The 23,904-nt window shown below is 32.1% G+C and overlaps 2 protein-coding genes and 2 non-coding genes across 4 annotated transcripts; 2 read left to right on the top strand and 2 right to left on the bottom strand.

Moving 5' to 3' along the window:
• The first annotated feature begins 719 nt into the window (after positions 1 to 719).
• LOC125838898 (U2 spliceosomal RNA) lies at positions 720 to 915 on the top strand. The gene has a single exon (XR_007443631.1). It is a non-coding gene; the product is annotated as a U2 spliceosomal RNA (small nuclear RNA).
• Positions 916 to 3,009: 2,094 nt separating this feature from the next.
• On the top strand, positions 3,010 to 3,205 carry LOC125838899 (U2 spliceosomal RNA). The gene has a single exon (XR_007443632.1). It is a non-coding gene; the product is annotated as a U2 spliceosomal RNA (small nuclear RNA).
• A 116-nt stretch (positions 3,206 to 3,321) lies between these two features.
• On the bottom strand, positions 3,322 to 6,419 carry LOC125838650 (subtilisin-like protease SBT1.8). Its single transcript, XM_049517695.1, is given in 4 exon segments — positions 3,322 to 4,953; positions 5,520 to 6,213; positions 6,216 to 6,280; positions 6,407 to 6,419. Coding segments are annotated over 4 exon segments (2,403 nt in total). The 3' UTR covers position 3,322.
• A 13,790-nt stretch (positions 6,420 to 20,209) lies between these two features.
• Positions 20,210 to 22,556, bottom strand: LOC125838760 (uncharacterized). Its single transcript, XM_049517799.1, has 3 exons — positions 22,450 to 22,556; positions 20,817 to 20,868; positions 20,210 to 20,366 (listed from the first exon to the last, which is right to left on the bottom strand). Exons 1-3 carry the CDS (start codon positions 22,535 to 22,537, stop codon positions 20,210 to 20,212), a joined length of 297 nt encoding a protein of 98 aa, XP_049373756.1. The 5' UTR covers positions 22,538 to 22,556.
• Positions 22,557 to 23,904: the final 1,348 nt, after the last annotated feature.

The raw sequence follows: 23,904 nt of genomic DNA, 5'->3' as shown, positions 1-23,904 counted from the left end.
CATCAAATGCTTAAGAAGTCAAGATGATAGGAAATATCATACAATCTCCTGATTTCCTTGAAGGTTGAACAACCATGTTGTACACTTACGATTCATTCTTTTTGAAAGTGTAAACAAAAGTTTTTTAAGAGATTAACTAGCGAGACTATCCTTATTATTTTTATGATTTTTTAAGGGACGTGTAAACAGAAAAGTTGACAACTAACATGAAATGGAGGGAGTATATTAGTTGGAGGTTGCAACAGTGACCAAATGTGAAGTGTGGTGGCAAACTGTTGTGGAGATGGTTGAAGATAGTTTCGTTTTAATCTTAGGGCTCGTTTATACATGTGATATGAAATAATGATTTAAAATTAAAATATGAAGTTGAAGTCTTGTTTGAACATTCAATTTGGATTTCTTTAAGTTGTATTTTTTTCATAAACATGAAAACCCCATAAGTTTTGTTTGTTCATTTGGTAAGATTTATGAAAAATTGATGGTTTTTAAAGTTCACTTAAGAAAAAAAAGAGCTAGACTAGAATTTGCATATAATGTGAGCAAATATTAGTACTATTTGAAGTTTTATTTATTTTTAACTTTCATTTTTCATGCAAGTGCATCTCATATTTTTTAGTCCAAGTTGGATGTCCATATGTTAGTATCCCACATCGGAAGCCAAACAGAACTTGAACGCAAGTGTTTTGTCATAAAATCCATTCATTTACGCTGAAATAAGCATACCTTTCTCGGCCTTTTGGCTAAGATCAAGTGTAGTATCTGTTCTTATCAGTTTAATATCTGATATGTGGATCATCGATCCACACGATATTAACTCAATTTTTTAAGGGGAAGAGTCCATTAAGGTAGCTTGCTACCTGGGCTCTTGCGTGTCGCCCATGCTTTGCACTATTGCACGGGCCTGGCGCACCCCACCAATTCCAGTACAAATTTAGGGCCTTTCTACTTAGGCTCTCTTCTTACTCTGTAATCTGTATTAACTGTTTACATTTAGTTAACTTATGAATTCTGGATTAAAGATCTAGAAAACTGGTGGAAACAATACATATTAGTGAGGATGGAATGATTTTCATGTAGAGCCTGTATTCTTAACCAAAATTGTTTGAAACCCAAACTGTACATTGAGAATTGTTTGGGCCCTGATTTATCATATATAGTAGGAAAATCTTATGTGAAAAACACAATTTTCAGAAAATTTTTATTCTTATAAGTCTCTACTTTCTGCTGAACAGTTCCGGTCAAAATTGGAATCCCCGGAATTGTTTGGTGAAATAGGTGTGATCTTCCTTTCACAATGAGAAGTAAGAGACTTTCTCAGGTTGTTTGAATCAGCCATCATCATTTCAAGCAACTATTGCAGCTCCTTAACACAGATGGAAAAATAATTCTCTCCAACTTTCTACAGATACTGTAGGAGATTTTAAATGACAGCTCACATCATGGTCTTGTGACATAATATAATCAGCATCTTAAAGGAATCGAAAAGGAAGAGTTACAAAAGATACCACTCATATCAGAATTTTTTAATGACCTGAATGGTGAGGTAATCCTTCACCATAAAACTAGAAAAACTAATGGCGTTAAACTAAGTACTAGAACCTGGCATGATTTTTTATTCTCCTTTGATTTCAATTTTTGAGGCATAGTTTGACAGAGCGCGAAGTTTAAGAATTGTGGTCTTGAACATGTCATGAAATTTCTGTATCTTCGAAAATTTTAGCAGATCTGCTCTGTTGCAAGGACTAAACATCTCAAGTAATGGCATCATAAAGAATGAAATGTAAATTGCCTTCGGTAATCAAACTTATCAAAGCTAAAGGTTGATGAGAAAAGCTAATTTCCACTCATATTCTAGCAAATGAACTCCGTTATAATAGCGATCAGAAGCAAAGCAAGGAGCACAGACAAGGCTTACAAACTCTTCTGCACTTGTACCATCATTATGTACTGAATGAATAATGTTGTTCCACATTTCACCACCCGAGCAAACACAATTTCTATGACGATTGCTTCAATATCTTGCAGGAGGTCTCTGTGAATACAGGGCAAACCAAGAAGGAACCAGTAAGCTTATGCTTCATCTAGAAATGTTCCAATCAAGATTTAGTTTTTGACTCATGAATTGCTTCTATTTTCCTTTTAGTTTTGCATGACTTGAGAGGATAATGTGTAATGATACTTGTGGTTATGAAACCATACATGATTTTTCAGTAAACTTTACGCTTTTTATGCCTTATTCTGCAGGAATTCGTAGAGTATCAGGCACACTCCCCACTAGGATTGAATACATGAACATCATCCACATGACAAACCAAATGAAGGTGGAATTGCAGGAATGTGTAAACAACCATGTCGTATACTTATGATTAATTCTTTTTGAAAGTGTAAACAAGTTCCAAGAAAGTTTTTTAAAGGGGTAAACTAGTAAAACTATCCTTATTATTTTTATGAGTTCTTAAGGGCCGTGTAAACAGAAAAGTTGACAACTAACATAAAAAGGAAGGAGTATATTAGTTGGAGGTTGCAGCAGTGATCAAATGTGAAGTGTGGTGGTAAACTGTCGTGGAGATGGTTGAAGGTAGTTTTGTTTCAATCTTAGGGTTCATTTGGACATGCCATATGAAATAACGATACGAAATTGAAGTTTTATTTGGATATGTAATCCGGTTGTGTTTGTTCATTTGGTAACATTGGTACAAAATTGATAGTATTCACAACTTGTTTGTCCAAATGCCTATTATAAGTATTTTTAAGGACTAAAAAATAGAAAAAAGTTCACTTAAGAAAAAGAAGAGCTAGACTAGAATTTGCATGAAATGTGAGCAAATATTAACAAAGAGTACTGTTTGAAGTTTTATTTATTTTTAACATTCATTTATCATGTAAGTGCATCTCATATTTTTTAGTCCAAGTTAGATGTCCATATGTTAGTTTCCCACATCGGAATCCAAACAGAACTTGAACGCAAGTGTTTTGTCACAAAAGCCAGTCATTTACGCTGGATTAAGCATACCTTTCTCGGCCTTTTGGCTAAGATCAAGTGTAGTATCTGTTCTTATCAGTTTAATATTTGATATGTGGATCATCGATCCACACGATATTAACTCAATTTTTTAAGGGGAAGAGTCCATTAAGGTAGCTTGCTACCTGGGCTCTTGTGCGTCGCTCATGCGTTGCACTACAGCATGGGCCTGGCGCACCCCACCAATTCTAATACAATTTTTTTTACAATAAGTTGGATTGAAGATTTAAATTTCATGTGTTTTATCGAACCCCTTTGTTTCACTAGCTATAAGATAAAGTCATTTATGGATACATTCCTTCATGTTTCCAAATCTAGTTGAGGTGTCATCCAGGAATATGCAACTGGACTCCTCACTTCATGTTTAGCATTGTTCCATGAAATCCAACCAAATGCATTTCCTGGTTTGACATCTTTCTTGGACACAAATGTCACTGTGTAGTGAAGCTTCTCTCCTACTTTCTTGAATACAAGCTTTGTTGGCTTCACTGTTACCGTAACGGATGGAGGAGCATCAATGGCTACTTCATACACTGAACTTGCAGCTCCAACATTGGTCACTTCTCGAGTGTAACGAACAACTCGCTTTGAGTTAATCTCAAACAAGACAGAGAACGAAGGATAGTTGATTTGCCCAGCATCAGCAAACTTGTTTGCACAAGTGAAATTGAGTCTTTTTACAATGGATTGTATTTGATCTATGGTGTAGTTCAAGGAGCACAAGAACTTGATATGATCCTGAATCCTGATATTGTATACAAGTCCAGGGGAGAATGCTTTCTGGGGATTTACATGGCCTGATCCATGAACAAATGGATTAGAAAATGTACCGTATAGTGCAGAATCATGAAACGAGGAGTTGGTGTTATCTTGAGTGTACGCGGTTGTCATGATTGCTGATTTGATCGCGCTTGGACTCCAATCTGGATGTACAGCTTTTACCAATGCAGCAACTCCTGAAACATGAGGGCAAGACATGGAAGTGCCAGAAACAATGTTGAATGAGGTCCTTCGTGTGTCGATATTAAGTGAAGTTGGTCCAATATTTCGAGGCCAAGCTGCTAAGATGTTCACTCCAGGGCCAATAACATCAGGCTTTAATATCTGGGGAACAATTGCATTTGGCCCTCTTGAGCTAAATGTAACCACAACAGGAGATGGTTTCACTTTTACCACTGTTCCGCCAAAGCTGAAAACAACCGTTGGATTGTTTTCTGTTTTCACATATTCTCTTATTACATCCCCTACCTTCCTTCCAACAGTCACTGCAGGTAATATGTGGCTATCCGCGAGTAACTCCTCCCCCGTCTCAGGTGTATTGGCTAATATCATTCCTACCCCATTAGCTTCTTTCACTACTAGTCCCTTCGCAACTCTATCATTTCCCCCTCTATCACATAGCACTACTTTTCCACCAACAATGTTTGGATCAAGCGAACCACAAAAGCACAAAGAGGAGTTTCCCCCTTGTTGGTAAACTAAGCTCAACAACTTATTTCCCATTTCTACCTTTCCACTATACAACGACACGCCTTGAAGTTTTTGGCCATTACCCAGTGTGACAGTAGCTGGAAAATCTCTATCAAGAGTTGCAGCACCAACAGTAATGACCCATGGAGCCGTGTTCACAACTGTTGATTCCACAGGACCATCATTCCCAGCTGAACACGACACAACAATCCCTTTCTCCATAGCAGCAAAAGCACCAAGAGCAATCGGGTCAGTATAATAAGTCTTCTCATTATTAGACAATGACACAGACAACACATCTACACCATCCATAATAGCACGGTCGAATGCAGCAAGAATATCTGACCCTGCACACAGTTCATTCCAGCACACTTTATAACTTGCTATGCGGGCTTGTGGCGCCATCCCTCTAGCAGTCCCTTTGGCGTAGCCAAAAAGACTAGCATTTGCCACAATTGATCCTACATATAATACGAGTTCAACTGAATCCAATATTTTTTACGCAAAACTAAGATATATATGTGAAAAAATTACTCCCTCCTTCCCAATTTATGTAGCTCCCTTGAAATTTCAAGTCACATTAAATTTTGAAACATTAGTTAAAACCAGAAAGAAAAAAAAAAACTAAATTTTTTGTGTCTTATGAATTGTTAATTATTGTAATTTATAGTATTTTTTTTATATGGTTTTCAAATATAAAATTTTTATTTCGAAAAAACTTGAGGCTTGTTTGGTTGGGAAACAAGTTATTCCTAAATTGTTATCTACAAGTTATCCCGTGATTTATTCCCAACCAAACATGGGATAAGTTCATCCTAAAATTAATCCATGATTAGTTATCTCTTCTCCCTCGTACCAAATCGGTCCTAAAAGTTTCTATTTCCAATTTCACTATCAAAATTTAGAAGTTTAAATCTCGAAACTTCAATTGTGCCACATAAATTGGAATAGAATAACTACTAAATTTTCAATAATTATCACGTATCTAATTAAATACGTCAAGTTTAAATCCTGAATCCGCATCTACCTGCCGCTGTGCTCGCAGTATGTGTGCCATGGCCGTCATGGTCCCGGGGCGATTGAATCTCCTGGGAGCAGCCCTTACAACCTTCAGAAAAATACAGAGCACCTATAAGTTTCCTATTACAATGCACTTTCGGATCAAAATCCGGCGCCGATTGACACTTCCCTCTCCATCTCGACGGCACATTCGACATACCCAAATCACTAAAACTTTCCGATTCCGGCCACACTCCAGTATCAAGTACCCCAATTATAACATCCTGAGCAGCCGTGTTGAAATCTGGTAAAGTACGTCCAGCCCCAAAATCGAGCTTATCGAGGCCGAGAAATTCAGGTGTGCGCGTTGTTTGTGGGGTGTAAAAAGTGTCTTCGTAGATATTAACAACGTAATCAGATTGACGGAGTAATTCAACTTCATGAGAATCCAAACTTGCTGCGAATCCATGATAAGCGGTGGTGTAAGTATAGAGAAGAGAGTTTTGGGTGGAAGAAGTGAGAGATTGGAGATGGGTTTTGTACCATTGATGATGAGCTGAGAATGATGGAGGTTTGAGGTGATGTTTCATGTGAACAATGTAGGTTTTTTTGGTGGAAATGGGAATTGCTGATGTTGATGTTGATGAGTGGAGAAAGAGAAGTATGTTAATGGTGGATAACAAGATTATTACTACAGCTTCCATTTTTTTTTTAGTAAACAAAGAAAATAGTAGAAAGAATGAAGAAGAAGAAGTAGTAGCGGTGCTGTGTGTGAAAGAGAGAAAAGAGCTAAATATATTTGTTCATTAGTTTGTTTGGTCAAAACCAAAATAGATTTGGCAGTTATTGGTTCCTTTGGGAAGTGGTGTAAGCACTAGTTGGACCACTAAGTTAAAGTTTTATGAGTTTATATACTCCGTTCGTCCATCTTTATTTGTTCACTAAGGGATCGTTTGATGTGATGGATAAAAAAAAAATAGTCATGGGATAATTTGTTAGTTCCTTTTTATTTCTTGTTTGGTTACAAAGTATGGGATAACTTATCCCAAGATTAGCAAATAGTATTGGGATAAATTATCCTTCCTTCTTGGTGGAATAATAATACCAAGACAACTTATCCCGAAGTAAAACAATTGAAATGACAAAAATATCCTTCAAGTCCTTTTAAGTATCAATTTTGTATAAGTATAGCTGCTTGCTCTAGTTTTGGCAGGTGTTTTAGCGCAATTTTGACCAAATTTTTGGAGTTTTTGCTGTTATTTTTTTTTTTCAAGTCTTAATAGACGTTTTAATGCGGTTTTTGCTACTGATTTGGTGGATTTTTTTCTGCTGTCTGAATTCAGATTTGGTTCAATTTTTGTGGTTATTTTTATGCAAAATTTGTTCTGTTTTAGTGCAGTTTTTGCAGCTGGTTTGGTGTATTTTGGTCACTTTATTGCTGTTTTCTTGAAGCATTTTTGGAGTTTTGATCCAATATTTTTGGTTATTTTGATGCAGTTTTTACTTCAAATTATGATTGATTTGTTTTTAATTAATATTTTACTTATGATAGTGAAGAGGTGAGGCATCCCATAGGCCTATTTCAATTCATATGAAATACAAATTTAAACGACATTCACGTAATTTATTTTTAAAAGTGAATAAATAAAGCTCCATAAAAAATACATATAAAAAGCCTAAATAAGATGAAGGGTATTTTTGTAAACAAACAACTTATTCTTAAAAAGTATGTCATGCATATTAGTTTTAATACAACAAACCAAACAATCAATAAAAAACAATCTCAGCATAACTAATCCCAGCATAACTTATCCCAGCATTATTAATCCCAGCATAACTAATCTCATCATAACTTGTATTCAAACCAAACAACCCCTAAGTATTATTTTGGAATGTGTAATAATATTTGTCTAGTTAATTTATAATTTTATGTCAATTTTATCTTTACTACTCCCTCCGTCCCATTTTATATGTCATTTCTTTCTATAAATAGTTGAACCATAATACTTGTCATTTTATAAAATCTATGCATAAATTACCATATTTTGCCTATTATACCCTTGATAGCATAGTTAATTAATCTTATCATTTATTAATAAAGTTGACTTAAGAAAACATTAAATAAGGGTAGAAGGGTAAAATTACATCATTTCTTAATGCAAGTGCAAATTAAAAAGGTGACATATAAAATAAGACGGAGGGAGTATTAAATATTATTCATTTTTTCAATATTTAGATGAATTTTATATAGTAATTTGGTAAATTTCATTTACTCCTTAATTTTTGTGTCAAATCAATAATTAATAACTATTGTTGAATAGAGAGAATATGTTATTGAGAGCTGCTAAATTGTCAGAAAATTACGTACCTTTTTTTTTTTCAAAACAAAGTTAAAGTCTTTTCGAAATAATATTACTAAATTTTAGAATGCATTTATTTTAACCACGTGAATTCTTTGGGTGGCACCTGTTAAAGCATTTAGGGGTCGTTTGGTAGGCCACATTAAAATAAATAATCCATGTATTATGTGTGGTATTATTTAGTACTATATTTGGTAGGAATTTGGGTCTAGGTATAACTAATCTCTATGTATAACTAATCCATGGATTAGTTATACCTCCTACATGGTATTATAGGGTGTATTACTAATACGTTCCATTTGGAGGTATTAGTAATACATTGGATATAATGCCATGCATAAGTCTATGTAAGGACAAAAATATCCCTCAAATCATTTTAATTATTTTATTTGTTTTCTTAATTTTATGTTTTATATTTGTACTATTAAATTTATTTAAATAAATTAGCTTACAAATTATTTAGAGAAAATTGTTTGTTACTACATAAATCCAACACAAATTAATATAATATTTGAAATGTGAGTTGCTTAGCATTAACTCTCTCTCTCTCTCTCTCTCTCTCTCTTTATATATATATATATATATATATATATATATATATTGTGTGGTTTCTAATTATTTGTATTTGAACAATTTATAAAATTGCATACATATTAAAATTATAACTTACAATTTTTATGTGTAAATGTAGATGATTTATTTATTTTTACTATTGTTTACGTCTTTTCAATTTTAAAAATTGATAGTTTATCTTTTTTTTAATTGAAAATTGACATTTTGTAAGTAGTAAATTTACTAAGATGACAATTATTTATCCTCAAATAATTTAAGTGAAAAAAAAAGGCAAACATGACAAAAAAAATTGTTCTTCTCATAACTAGTTAGAAGACCATAAAAAAATATTATTGTTCGGCAATTATTTATCTTAACCTAATTACTAATAATTCAAGGGTATAATTGGAAAGAAGTTTTTTATAAAGTTTTAACCCAATTCCAAAATGGGGTAGGAACCAATGAACCAAACACTTGGTAAAATTAAACCATGTATTACTAATCACTGCACTATTAATCCCTGCATTACTAATCCAGCATTAGTAATCCCTGCATTATTATTTTTGTACCAAACGACCCCTATAATTTCCTTTTTAAATTCTTACTTCATCTTTTTTTCTCTTTGTCAATTTACTTCTTCTTCTTCTTCTTATAATAAAATTATCTTTTATTAAAATAAAATTTTAAAAAAAGTGGTGAAAATAAATGATACAAAAATAAAATGAAATTATTTATTAAAAAAAAAATTAGTTTATGGTTCCGCAAAAGCTTCACTAATGTAAAACATTTTTTTAAATCACAAAAAAAATTATTTATGAGATTTAATTTCATATTCTTCGTATATAAATAATTAACACATTAAACACTTTTATAATAAAACTCAATTTTAAAGACATTATTTATATTTTAAAATAAAACAATTACACTTCATGAACTAAGAAAATTGTATATTTGCACATCTTATGAAATTTATCTATAATTAAATATATTAAAATATAATTATTAAACGACAAAGTAAAATTACAAATAAAATATTTTTTTGAAGTTATTGTTACTATATTTTAAACAAAAATAAAAAATTATTAATGCATTTGATTAAAAGAGAATTAATATTTTTTGAAAATATTAAATGATACAAATCTTTTAATAAGATATACCAACTATTATTCTATTAAAAAAAAAACTTTCTTTTACTTTAAATACGTATGTTATCTGTAATTTTATTTAATAATAATATTTTATTATATATTATCTCTTTTTATTTATTTATTTTATTATTCTTTCACTTTAAAATTATTTTATGTACAATTTTTATTATTATTATTCTTTCACTTTAAAATTATTTTATGTACAATTTATTTTTATTATTATTATTATTCTTTCACTTTAAAATTATTTTACTACATTCATTACTTAATTAAAGGTTATATTAATAATAAATATAAGCAATGATTCACAAGTTATCAAATAAATATAACAGAAGGATGCCGAACTACAATATTAATACATGATTCTTTTGGGTTGATATTGACCAAGGTCAATACATATGAACTATATGATTCTTATAATTTTTATTGTCATTGTTGAGTGGGTAGTGTATATCACATTAAAAATTCATTTTTACTTATTAACGCATAAGCACTCTCTTAGATTTATTTAAACATAATAATTACTACAATTACCTAATTAAAGCTCACATTAATAACAAATATAAGTAATAATTCACAAATCATCAAATTTGCACAACATAGAGGCAGCTGTAAGTATAGAGAAGAGAGTTTTGGGTGGAAGAAGTGAGAGACTGGAGATGGGTTTTGTACCATTGATGATGAGTGGAGAATGATGGAGGTTTGAGGTGATGTTTCATGTAAACAATGTAATGCTAACTGACAACAAAAATTTGGTCACACAATGGCCATAATTGTGAAAAGCAAAAAAGGTCTTATATATATTTTTCAATTTTGTTATTTAGATTTGATATATTACTCATTATAAAAATAACGCGCAATATATATTTTTATTGTTATGCAAATGATCAACATATACTCCTATTGTTACAAAAGGAGCTCACATATACCAATTATCTAGCGGAACTGAAAAAATTAATTTTAAATTTATATTTTTGACTTTTAATAAATAAATAAAAAGTCATGTAGGGGTATATATGATCCGTCTAGCAAAGGTCAAGGTATATTTTAATCTTTTTCATACATAAATTGTTTTTTGACATCTTTGACTATCATTATTTGAGTTTCTTATTTTATTTTATTTTTTTCTTTCATTCTTTAATGTAAAGAAAAAAAAATTAAGTTATTTTTTGTGACTATATCATAATTTAAAACTATTTTGGGGCTATACAATAATTAAGTTTTTGTATTTATTAAAAAAAATATGGCATCTATGATAAATTTTACAAGAAAATTAGTGAAACGTAAATAAATTTTACCATCAAAATAATAAATTTAAGTTAGTTGTTGAAACAAAAAAAAAAAGTCAAAAAAAAATATGTGTGGGGAGGATAAATACCACATATGGATTATATTTTGTTTAAAAAAATAAAAACTAAATTGAAATTATTTTATTCACTTCCATTAGAGGAGGATATATGTGAGTCATTTGTATAACATTAAGGGTATATATAAGTGATTTTTATAACGAGATGTATATCAACTCTAAATAGCAAAATTGAAGGGTATATCAGGCCCTTTTCCTTTGTGGGAAAAAAACTCTAATAACCTTTTTGAAAACAAAAAAAATATTAAATCCTTATTTATCTCAAAAACTCGAAAGGTCGACTACAACATAAATTTTATGATGGATAAGAATATCAAAAATTTATTATTCTTAGGTTGTTTGGTTGAAAACTAGTTATCTTGGGATGATTAATTTCGAGATAAGTTATTTCAAGATATGTTATTCCATCATATATATGGGATAAATAATTTAAGTATTATCTAATACCTCCAATCAAACATGATAAAATTGTTGAAGAAGAAGGAAGTTGACGATTGGAACATGTCAAAGGAACAAGTCCAACGAAGCAAGCCGATGAGTTAGAGTTAGAGTCATACTAGGACTAGACTACTAAATCCTAAGTTATGTACGATTAAGCTACTGAATATTGTAGGAGTCGACTAGGATAAAGTATTTGACTTGTAATCCAATACTACTCATGTAAATAATTGTGTTGTAGTAGGATTCCTAGTATACCAGAATATGACTCTTCTCCTATATAAGGAGCTTGTAACTCAATATTATAATCATCAATACAATCCTTGATTTCTCTAATCCTAGACATGTGATTTCTACATGGTATCAGAACATAAAAGCTCTTCCGCTCTCTGAGTATTGATAAAAAAAATCACACGTTAACTGCAATGGCCCCTTCTACCAGTACTATGTCGACCTCCTCACTTCACTAACTCATTGTCGCTTGCTCTATTAAACTTAAGCCAACAAACTACCTCATAAAGAGGACACAAATATCTCAATTGATTCAGATCACATAGAATGAACCAAGTAAAAGTAGTTGTTCCACTGGATAGATTGCTGGGAAAGTTGTAGCGGTTAAGAATGATGCAAAAGATAGTGGCACCATTGATGATTGTAAAGAGAAAGATGTGTTGCTAAGGAGTTAGATCTCAGGCACCTTGATCGAAGAAAACATATACCTAATTGTGGGTTGCTCAACTGCCAAGGAGATGTGGGAATGCTTGGAAAAAGCTTATATTCAAGCAACAAAAGTAATAAATTTTGCTAGAGGTTTAAGTAAGGCACCATATCCCACCCTTAATCTATTTGTTAATGCTCTCACGGATTTTCATATAAGGGAAGATAAACAAGAGGTACTACAACAAAATCATAACATGATATTGTCTGCTCAAAAAGGCAGGGGAAGAGGAAACAACAACATTAACTCCAGAGAAACAGGTTTCAAGTCTGCTGGATAGGGAACAAGTTCTTAGAACAGTCAATATGGACCAAGTTCTCTGAACAATAAAAGTTCTCAAAGTGAAAATAAGGAGAGGAATAATATTGAGTCATGTAAAATATGTAGTAGGAATAATCATACTGCTCTTAAATATTTTTACTGGTGGAACTACTCGTATCAATCTGTAGATGAACTATCACAAGCAACGACTAGACATCACATCCATACCGAAGCATTGACAAAATAAGTTTTTGCTGGGTATTCAAAGTTTATTTTTGATGGGTATTCGAAGCAAGCTAGGAGTAATCGTTCCTCCACTCACTAGCTTGAAGGGAAGTGTTGAAGAAGAAGGAAGCTGACGATTGGAACATATTAAAGGAACAGGTCCAACGAAGATGACTGACGTGTCTACAGCGAAGTGTCGAAGATGAAAGAAGTTGATGATTAGAACATGTCAACGGAATAGGTCCAACGAAGCTGACTACGAGTTTACAACACTGTTGTAAAATTAGAGTCGCACTAGGATTAGACTACTTATATTAATTAGGATTATATTACTCTTACCAAGCCGCAGATGAGCTACCACAAACATTGGCTGCTACTAATCTACAAAACACTACTAATGACACCTTGTATGTCGACTTAGGAGCAAGTAGCCATATGACACGTAACTCAAGTATCCTAACTTATCTTAAACACTACAATGGACCAGATAAAATCATTATTGAGAATGGATCAAAGTTAGACATAACACATGTTGGGAACATATCCGGATCAGGTCTAAAATTAAAAGAAGTTCTTGTAGTCCCTAAGATTAATAAAAATTTACTCTCGGTTAGTAAGATTGTTGTTACACTCTTGAATTTGATGAAACTAACGTTGTTGTAAAGGACAAGAAGACAAGGACATTGATGGCCAAGGGAACTAAAAAGAATGGACTTTACGCTTTGGAAGATAACAATCTATATGTCTTAACTGCTGCACATGATTGGAACACGTCAGACAACATGTGGCATACTAGATTAGGACACCCTAGTTTGAAGTCTTTAAAAGTTTTGAATAGTAATAGTTGTATCAATATTAGTAGTTGGAATAAAATGTCTATTGTTTGTTCTAGTTGTCAGTTGGGAAAGAGTTGTAAACTTTCATTTGGTTTGAGCAATAAAATTAAGAAAGAACCTTTATTGAAAATTCATTGTGATTTATGGGGATCTTCTCCTGTCGAATCTTCCCAACATATGAAATATTATGTCGTTTTTGTTTATGATCACATGAGATACACATGGATTTATCCACTGAAAAAGAAATCTAAATATTTTGAGGTCTTTGTAAAATTTCAGAAAATGGTGGAAAAACAATTTTCTAAAAAGATTAAAAATTTTCAGTGTGATGGAGATGGTGAATTTATCCAAGCAGGCTTCATTAAGCATTTGGAAGATTATGGCATTGTGAGACATATTTCATGTCCTAACACACCTTAACAAAATGGAGTTGCAGAGAGAAAACATAGGCATATTGTGGAGACTAGCTTAACTCTACAACTTCATGCTAACCTACATTTGTTTCTATAGGTTGAGACTTTCCTCACTGCAGTATTCCTCATCAATAGACTACCTTCATCAGTCCTAAAGATGGTGACTCTATTTGTTAAAATATATAGGGAACAACCTGATTACAAAAGCTTAAAAGTGTTTGGGTGTAGATGTTTTTCATATATTAAGGGTAGCAATAAGTTTAGTCCAAAGAGCTACCCTTGTGTGTTCATAGGGTACAGTAGCTTACACAAAGGATATAGATGTTATCATCCCTCTATAAGGAGGGTTTACATATCCAGACATGTTATGTTTGACGAAAACACATTACCATATGTGTCTCCAAAGCAATCTCATACTAACATTGATGTCTCATCTCATCTTACTACTTTTGTTGAATCTTTCTCTAAACTGCAGGCACATGATAATTCTAATTCAGGAGAAGTACATGTTGCTAGTCCACACATTAATAGTGATAATGTTGCTACAACTCATACACTCTTTGATGATGAGAGTATTATTGACCTCTCAGGCGCGCAGGATCAGATGATGAGGAACAGGTTGAAGGTGATGATTCATACAGTAGTATTGGAACTTCAGCTGCAGATTTTGAATCTGCTAGTAGCAATAAGGAACGGGTTGCACTTACAGGTCCAGCCAATGAACATCATCAAACAACCACTTTAGTTGATGTACCAGTTGACTATCAATCTGACAATGCTACACTCCAGTCAACTACGTTGGTTGATGTACCAGTTGAGGTACTTCCTGCACCATAAGGGCATCATATATATGATCACCAGACACAAGGCGAATGAACATCACTTGTTGCTCGCAACAACACAGAAATGTTGAGAGAACCAAATACAACTAATGAAGCACTAAGATCACCTCACTGGCTTGCAGCAATGCAGGAAGAAATTGATGTTTTACATACTAACAAAACATGGATTTTGCTACCCAGTATAAACTTGGTTGGCTCAAAATGGGTGTTCAAGACAAAATTAAAAGTTGATGGGACAGTAGATATATACAAAGCCAGACTTGTGGCAAGGGGATTCTCGCAGCTTTAAGGGATAGGTTTTGAAGAAACATTTAGTTCTGTGGATAAAGCCACAACTATTAGGGTGGTTCTATCCATTGCTGTCAGTTCAAAATGGGAAGTTAGACAACTAGATGTCAAAAATGCATTTCTCCATGGCTTCCTACAAGAGGAGATATACATGAGTCAACCTCCTGGTTTTATTGATCTCAGTATCCTCAGTATGTGTGTCTACTTAAAAAGGCATTGTATGGTCTTAAACAAGCACCAAGAGCCTGGTTTGATAGGTTTAGCATGCATCTCTTACACCTTGGTTTCATTTGTAATAAGGCTGACCCTTCCTTATTTACTTTGCAAACTCACAAAGGCAAAATATTTCTCTTGTTATATGTGGATGATATTATTGTCACAAGAAGTAATCCATCTCATGTCTCAAAGTGGGTTCTACAACTTGGGAAGGTGTTTGTTATGAAAGATCTTGGCCCATTACACTTTTTTCTAGGAGTTGAGGTGAAGTATTTTGAAGGAGGAATTCACTTAAACCAAAGCAAGTATGTTGCTGAGCTGCTGGCCAAGACAGAAATGACTTTGGCAAAGGTTGTAGCCACTCATTTGGCTCAAAAGCATGGTATGCATGAAGCTATGGGAAGTCTTGTAGATGCATCCTTGTACAGAATGATAGTAGGGAGCCTTCAATATTTGACCCTCACAAGACCTGATATCACTCATGCTGTGAATTTAGCAAGCCAGTTTATGCAAAGCCCAAATATTGAACATCGTCAAGGGGTAAAAAAGATTCTCAAGTACATCAAATGTACTCTACACTTTGGACTCAGAATTATTTCACAATCACCATGTAGGTTGTATGGCTACTCAGATGTTGATTGGGGAGGTTGTACCACAACTAGCAGATCAACTACAGGCTATAGCATCTACCTAGGTGCAAATTGTATTTCTTGGACCTCCAAGAAATAGACCACAGTAGCCCGATCGAGTGCTGAAGCTGAGTATATAGCACTAGCCTCCACTGTCGCAGAAATGACTTGGATTTTGTATATTCTTCATGACCTTGGAGTGTTCATTTGATTTGTTCCCACGTTGTATTGTGATAATATGAGTGCCTTGTACATGACAGTTAATCCAGTTATGCATGCTAGAACCAAACATGTTGAAATGGACTATCATTTTGTTTGTGAGAAAGTGGCCAGGGAACAACTTCTTACTCAGTTTGTGAAGTCTAAAGATCAGCTAGTTGATATTCATACCAAAGCCTTAACAAAACGGGTTTTCTCTGGTTTTCGTAACAAGCTAGGAGTTACAGTTCCTCCACTCACTAGCTTGAGGGGAAGTGTTGAAGGAAGCTTGAAGACTGATGGAACATGTCGAAGGAACATGTCCATCGAAGCAAGCTGACGAGTTAGAGTTAGAGTCATACTAGGACTAGACTACTAAATCCTAAGTTATGTACGACTAAGCTACTGAATATTGTAGGAGTCGACTTGGATAAAGTATTTGACTTGTAATACAATACTACTCATGTAAATAATTGTGTAGTAGTAGGATTCCTAGTATAACTAGAATAGGACTCTTCTCCTATATAAGGAGCTTGTAACTCAACATTATAATCATCAATACAATCCTTGATTTCTCTAATCCTAGTACAAAAATAATTTTATATTTTTTCCTAAAATCATTATATCTTATTTCTTACGCCAAACAACTTCTTAGTGCATTATATGGTTGGAAGACATCAATAAGGTGATAAAATATTTGATTTCTTTCTTTGTTAAAAAAATTAAGTTTTTTAATTTAATTGTTATATCAATTAAATTATTGTTTTTCTGATATAATTTTGTTATTACTAATATTTATGAATTCAAATATATGTTGAGTTGGCATAACTTTTAAGAAAGTTTTTTTTGGTATATTTTACTAAATTACCTTTATTAATGATATTTTGAAAATTTAAATATTTCTACTACTTACGTATTTATTTAAGAGAAATAATACTCACTCATCCCAAAACTAATTATGATTTTAAGTTTCTAAAATGACACTTATTTTAAAATATTTTCTTATTGTTATTACTAAAGTGACACTTATTTTGTGATGAAAAAATATTAAAGGTAGAAGGGGGAAATTTCACTTAGGTCAAATAGATTTCTCACGAAAAAAGGGGTGGTCACTAGGTTTCTTTCTCCCACTTCCCCTATAGCTTTTTTGATATCATAATTTTATTTTTTTTGGGGAAAAAATACTTAAGTTATCGTTACCCGAAAACATTATGAGCGACCTCTTCTCTTCTAATTAAAAGTTAAACTAATAATAATTAATATTATTGGTAAATTTTATTGACCTCATAATTATATTTTTAAGAGATAAAGTTGTCCTTACCAACTTCTTGTAAATAAAATAAATAGAAAAGAATCAAAAATATCTGAAACGTATGAAGAATGATTCATTAATATCCTTCATCCATCTATTGCTCTAAAAATATCCTCAACTTATTTTTGTTTACTCAAAAATAGTTCTCAAACTAACACCCTAAATTTGATGATTTTTTTCCTAAAATAATTACCCTAAATTAGAAAGGAATGGATATGTTAAGCATGTAAACTGCAAAGAATATAAAGTAATTAAAAAGGTGATTTTTCCTTCACATACTAGGATTAGGACTAATAAATTTTCTCTCATATTTTCTTATAAATACTAGTAGTACAATAATCTCTTTCTTTTCTATCCATTTTTCACAAATATATATGGCTTCCTCAAGAAAGGCTTCGAGAGCAAACTTCAATTCTTCAACAATATTTCTTATGTTTTTGTTGATTTCAGCAATACTAATGAAGTATTGCTCTTTCTTAGAAGCTCGAAATCTTAGAGAGGATAATCAACAATTAAGATTGTGCGATGAAATACACGTAGTTAGAGAAAGAGAAACACTTCAAACAATATCTGATAAGTGCGGCGATCCTTTTATATTGATAGAGAATACTCATATCAATGATGCTGATGATATTTATCCTGGTCTTGTTCTCAAGATTACCTATAGGAAGCTACCAATAATGTTTAATTAGTACCCTAATTAATTCTTACTTTTATTGTTAATGTCTCCTTAATATATACTTTGTTGTACAATGTAATTTGCTTTATACATAATTGTAACCTGCTGTTTTCAATGTAACTTTCTGATTGAAATGTTTGGAGAAGGGGGACTTCTGTTAAGGCCGGCCTCGTTAGATACTATACCAAAAGATGTAGTTGCAAATCTATCTTAATATTGTTTTGGGACATTGTTTTGATGAATATATTGTGATAAAATATGATTACTAAATATTTCATCCGTTCAGTTTTACTTGTCCAATATTTTAAAAATAGATTTTCACTTTTAGCTGTCACTTTTAATATAAAAAAACAATTATCATTGTTTCCTATTTAACCATCAACAGTAATTACTTATACCCACATCATTTCCTAAAATTAGACAATACATCAATCAATATGAGTATTATGATAAAATACTCATTAACCGGTGTGCAAAGTTCAAAGTGAACGAGTAAAAATAAATGACATAATACATAAATATGACCCTTAACTTGGTTTCAGCGGGCAACTATGCCCTCTAACTTTGTGTGTGCACAAGTAGACCCTTAAACGTGTATAAAATTGAACTAGTAGACATGCGTTTTCTACGTGGCATAATACACGTAGGACACAAAATTACCATGTAGGATGAATGTGTATTTGTTCAATTTTATATAAGTTTAAGTGTTTACTTGTGCACACCCAAAGTTAAATGTCATAATTGTCAGCTGAAGTCAAAGTTAAGGGTCATGTTTATACATAAAAGACAAAATAAAAAGAAAAAATAAAATAATGACTCAATCACACCAAATCGGTCATTACTTATTACACAAAATGATAGAGTAATTTTTTATTTTTACCCAACTATAAATTTAATTTAAGTATCGATCAGAAATAATATTATGTTATTTTAACAACGCAACACAATATAACAACCTCCATCCAAACAAGTCAAAGAAACACAAAGGGAAACGCATATCTCAAACAATAGCATGTAATAGCAAACTCTGAACCCCAGCTTTCAAACACGAAAAATAACTGACTTGTATATTCAAGCATCTCAATATGAATGAAGAAGAACTAAAGCTTGAAGATGACCAGAATTCTGACTTTAATGTGACAATACTATATAGGTTTGCGAGTTCAGTATTACAACAGTACTAATGTTCAATATTAAGCATACCTGAAAATTAACCTTACAAACAATACTCACATAGCCAAATTAATTTTGTTGCAGAAAATCATCAGTCTAGTTCATGATGACCTGAAGAATACAACTCTCCTTCTTCTTCACCAAGAATGGTACGAAACGGTTGTAAAGTGAGCATGGGGTAAACATTATTTTTGGAACTCAGAAGTGTACATAAAAGCAACAACTCTTCCAAAGATACTTAGCTTTAATATATCTATCTTCAGTTCATCGACTAAAAATTCGTCTAATCAAATCAGGTATATTTTGTGGTTCATCAGTCGATGCAAGATGTTCTTTAATTTCCGGCCAAGACGGGTAACATGTTCATAGTTATGAACATATCAGGTTTGCTAAAACGTTGAACCAAAAATACTGAGAATGATTCAACTAAAATTTGCTAGGATGAAGCTAGTGATCTTCACCTAAGCAACAATCAACAAATTCACGTTTTAGTATGAAGCTAATGATGACCAGGAGAAAGAATCTTGAGTTTAAGGCTTTGCTTCAAGAGGACACAAAACCCAACTTTTAGGATAGTCAACAAGCAGAAAGGCACATGATTCGTAGAGATCATACATCGATTATTACCGTTCAGATTCAAGCAATGCTTATTTAACGGGTAGGACTCAAATGTATTTCCCAAAATGCTACAAAGCTAAGTGACTTGTGGATTCTCTACAACTTTTACATCGTTGCGAGGAATGATGGGGTCAAATTGTCTGGCATGCCCTCTATACCTGCACAAAGAATAAGAACTATGAAAATATTTTGAAGATGCTTCCAAATGTGATCTAACACTAGTAGGCATATACATGAGCAGACTGTTCCATCTAAAACATATGGAAGTGAATTAATTTACAATTTACGGCATGTCTGTCACAGATGACATGATAAATCCAATGCATGAGAAATCAAACTGATAGAATATTTTAATGAGATAAACATCACAAGTTATGCCTGAGCTGAAATTACGATCACTGCTGTGAAAAACAGAGATTAAGGGATCATTTATAAACTTACAAATTTTATCCTCTCTCCTGGTTATTTAGCATGTCCAAAATAGCATAAGCAGCTCTTTGAAAATGTTCCTTCTGTTCCTCTAAAGTTTTACTTCTCTCAAGAGCAGACTCCTTGCACTTCTCCATGTCTTCTGTTACTTCAGTAGAGCTCTGATCAATTTCGCTGTAGAAAGTGATATAAATGTGAAAGGGTAGGACACAAACAAGCAGACAGGGAGAGAGAGAGAGAGAGAGAGAGAGAGAGAGATAATTGTCCATAGATGCAATGAAATGAATGGTTACGGTCTTTAACTCTAACTAATAAGTTGCAAGAAAGAATGCGCAGTTAAAATAAAAATGCAAGAAAGACTGTTATGAAAGAGTGAAATATGAAAACCAATAGCTTCAGAAGAATGCAAACTCCTGGTTGCCCTCGAAATATTGACGCATTTGATATATATAAAATAGTAATCTTGAGATTTAGTCAAGAACATTAAAAAATGGAGGATAGAATAGATGAATATTAACAATACAAGTCCAAGTTTTCAAAGCCAATGCAAGTATTTGCTCATTTCTCTATGTTGCTATGTAGATAAAACTATACTTCCTTCAGTCACAATGCTAATCAGCTCACTTTATCATCTTCAGCATGTTCTCCATTGCCCCTTGCACTTGTTGTGAGAGCTCTGCATAACCATTTTGTAGAACATGTAAGTTCCTCATGATATTGCAATTCCACAAGGTATATTAACATTTAATTGATGACAACGCTAATCAACACATTAGCAAAACTTCTAGTAACTGAACACAAAGGCCCTATTTCAACATGACCAGGCAAATGGCAGATGAATTCTAGTAACACATTTAGAACGTGCGGGTAACTGAAAATATCAAGTTCCCTCTCAATAAGTCGAAGCATGAACCACCAATAATAACTGCCGGGGCTCAGTGAAGCTTATTTGTTTTAACTTGATGTTCCATTATTTTCATTAACATGTCATATCAGAACATCCACTAAATCCAGCAATAAATTATGGATTTGAATTAGGGATTTCCTCAGTTAGTTATTAGGTAAAGAGAACGTCCAGTGCACTTAGTCACAAGTAGGATTCGAGACCACATTCCTTCACATCATAGGTCAGTAAACCGGATTAAGACCATAAAACTACATATTGATCAATAAACTTCAGTAGTATCTAGCTATGCAACTCATACACTACATTCTTCCTGGATTTTCCACAATCAGTTTCCATTTTATATTTAAGAGGAAACTGAAATATGACTGACGTAGTATTTGCAATTTATTTCTTTTTTAGTTCCGTGAAGTATGTATAGTGTAGACACATAAGTCTACTGAATTTTTGAGTGATAATTCATCTCCATTGTTTGATGCAGGATCTCCAAAACAAAAATTTAACCACTATCTTTTTATCACCAGACGCATGCAATTTGTGGAATGAAGAGAAAGGCATTTAGATTCCAACTTAGGATGGTGTGCACTTCCAAAATTAGATGTAACAGATGAGATGATCTAAAACTTTGCTAAAAGCAGCATACCAAGACCATGTGAAACAGTAGTTTAGATCAGTTAATTGTTCATTTTATCTCAATTCAAACCAAATTCCTCAGCATTTTATCCTCATAGCATGCAATTAACAATTCATAAATGTTTTGAAGATCAATTGAGACAGTTGGCTAATATTCTCAGTTCTCTTGCTGTATAGAAGCCTTATTCTTTAGACAGATAATACAAAACTATTTTCTAATATATCAAATTTACCTAGTTAGGTCTAAATTGTCTCTCACATTAATCAAGCAACTTGTAAATTCTCTCTAATTCAGAAAAAAAAAATAGGAAAAATATCAAAATTTCAAGAGAAATTCAATCACTAGCAACTAAAGTCGGAAAAGTAACACAGGCAAGAATATAACTGAAGAAATTATAATTAATTTAACTGGAAAAAAAAAACTGATAGTTTATAATTCGAACTATTTCGTCTCCCATTCACGAAGACGAAATTCAAAAAAAATATGCGAAAAAACAACACATATGACGCTGAGACAGAAGAAAACAGCACATGAAAGCTAATGCAAAAGCGGAAAAGGATTACCAGAGGAAATATCAAACAATAACATATCAATTTGACTAAAACTCCGAAGAAGAAAAAAAAAATACAAATCGTCCAGCTAAAATTTCAATTGGTTACAGATCTTCAAGATAAATGCATACAATTGAACGTAGTACTCAATATACATATGGAGAATACCGTAAACGACGGAGGAAAGCTGAGATTCGATTTCGGAAGTCCGAGCAAGTTGATCGTCGGCGGCACCGGCGGTTCTGGAAAGTTCCATTTTCTGTTTGAGCAGAGAGTGTTTGTTAAGTGTGAATGAATTTGAGCGCGCTTTTTCTCCTGCTTTTATAGGCAATTCATTTGGGCATTTTCGAATATTGAATCGTTCAAATAAGAAAAGAAAATTTCCAAATTTGCCCTTGAATTGTGCCAAATTAACGTAATTAATATTATGGTGCAAGAGGTGAACATGGTATGGTACGGTAGGATATTTCAAAGTTTCAATATCTTAATTTTGATATTTGGTTTTTAAAATATTATATCATTATCATACTAATTTAATTCGGTATGATTTGATATTTCGAAGTTCGGTTTGATATTCTATGGTATGGTAAATCGGTAGAATAGTTTGTTCAACTTCTACTAATATATATTCATATAATAGAGTATTAAGACTTCAACAATTAAAAACATGTCTCAATTGTATTATATTAACACGTTACACGTGTAGAAATATATATTCAAAATAAAGTACAAACAACTTCTTTTGTTAATCAATTAAATTTCAATCAAAATAGAGTGGTCAAAGTTTTAACTTCTAAACATTTACTTTATACTAATATTAGGTTGCATATTTGTTAGTATTTTAATTATATATATATATATATTATAGAAGCGAATGTTAAGGAGCTTAGGGTCAGCCGGTCAATTGACTGGTTTGCCCTTCTCCTCAACTTCTTCTATTTATATATTTTCTTTTTTATATACTATGTATTTATAAATATAGTATTAAAAATTCACTTAAAATATTATAAATTTGATTACCTCTCGAAATTTCACATGTACTGCATAATTAGGACTGAGAGAGTACCACATATTAATTGAAAATCACATTAAGAGTTCTATAAATCACAATAATTAACAACTTAAAATATTTAAAAATAATATTAAAATGTGATTAACTCTCGAAATTTCACATGTACCACATAAATTGACACAAAGGGAGTAACATATATTATTTGAAAATTACGTTAAGAGTACTATTAATCACAACTTAAAATATTTAAAAACATATTAAAAAAATGATTAAATCTCAAAATTTAACATGTGCCATATTAATTCGGACAGGGGAAATAACATATATTATTTAAAAATTACATACTTGAAATATTTTTTTAAAAATATATTAAAAATTTAATTAATTCTCAAAACTTCACATGTGCCACATAAATCACAATAATTAACAACTTAAAATATTTTTAAAAATATATTAAAATTTAATGCACTCTCGAAATATCACATGTGCCAAAGATATTATTTGAAAAGTACGTTAAAAATATAATAAAAATAATAAACCATAATAATATTTAAAAATTTAATTGACTCTTCTAATTTTATCTGTATCACATAAATTAAAATAACTAAATT

Source organism: Solanum verrucosum, unplaced genomic scaffold (genome assembly GCF_900185275.1).
Source record: "Solanum verrucosum unplaced genomic scaffold, falcon-dt-bn FXZP01000182.1, whole genome shotgun sequence".
In the NCBI taxonomy this organism is placed as follows: Eukaryota; Viridiplantae; Streptophyta; class Magnoliopsida; order Solanales; family Solanaceae; genus Solanum; species Solanum verrucosum.
Note: the sequence above shows the minus strand (reverse complement) of the source record. Positions and strands in the feature narration are given on the sequence as shown.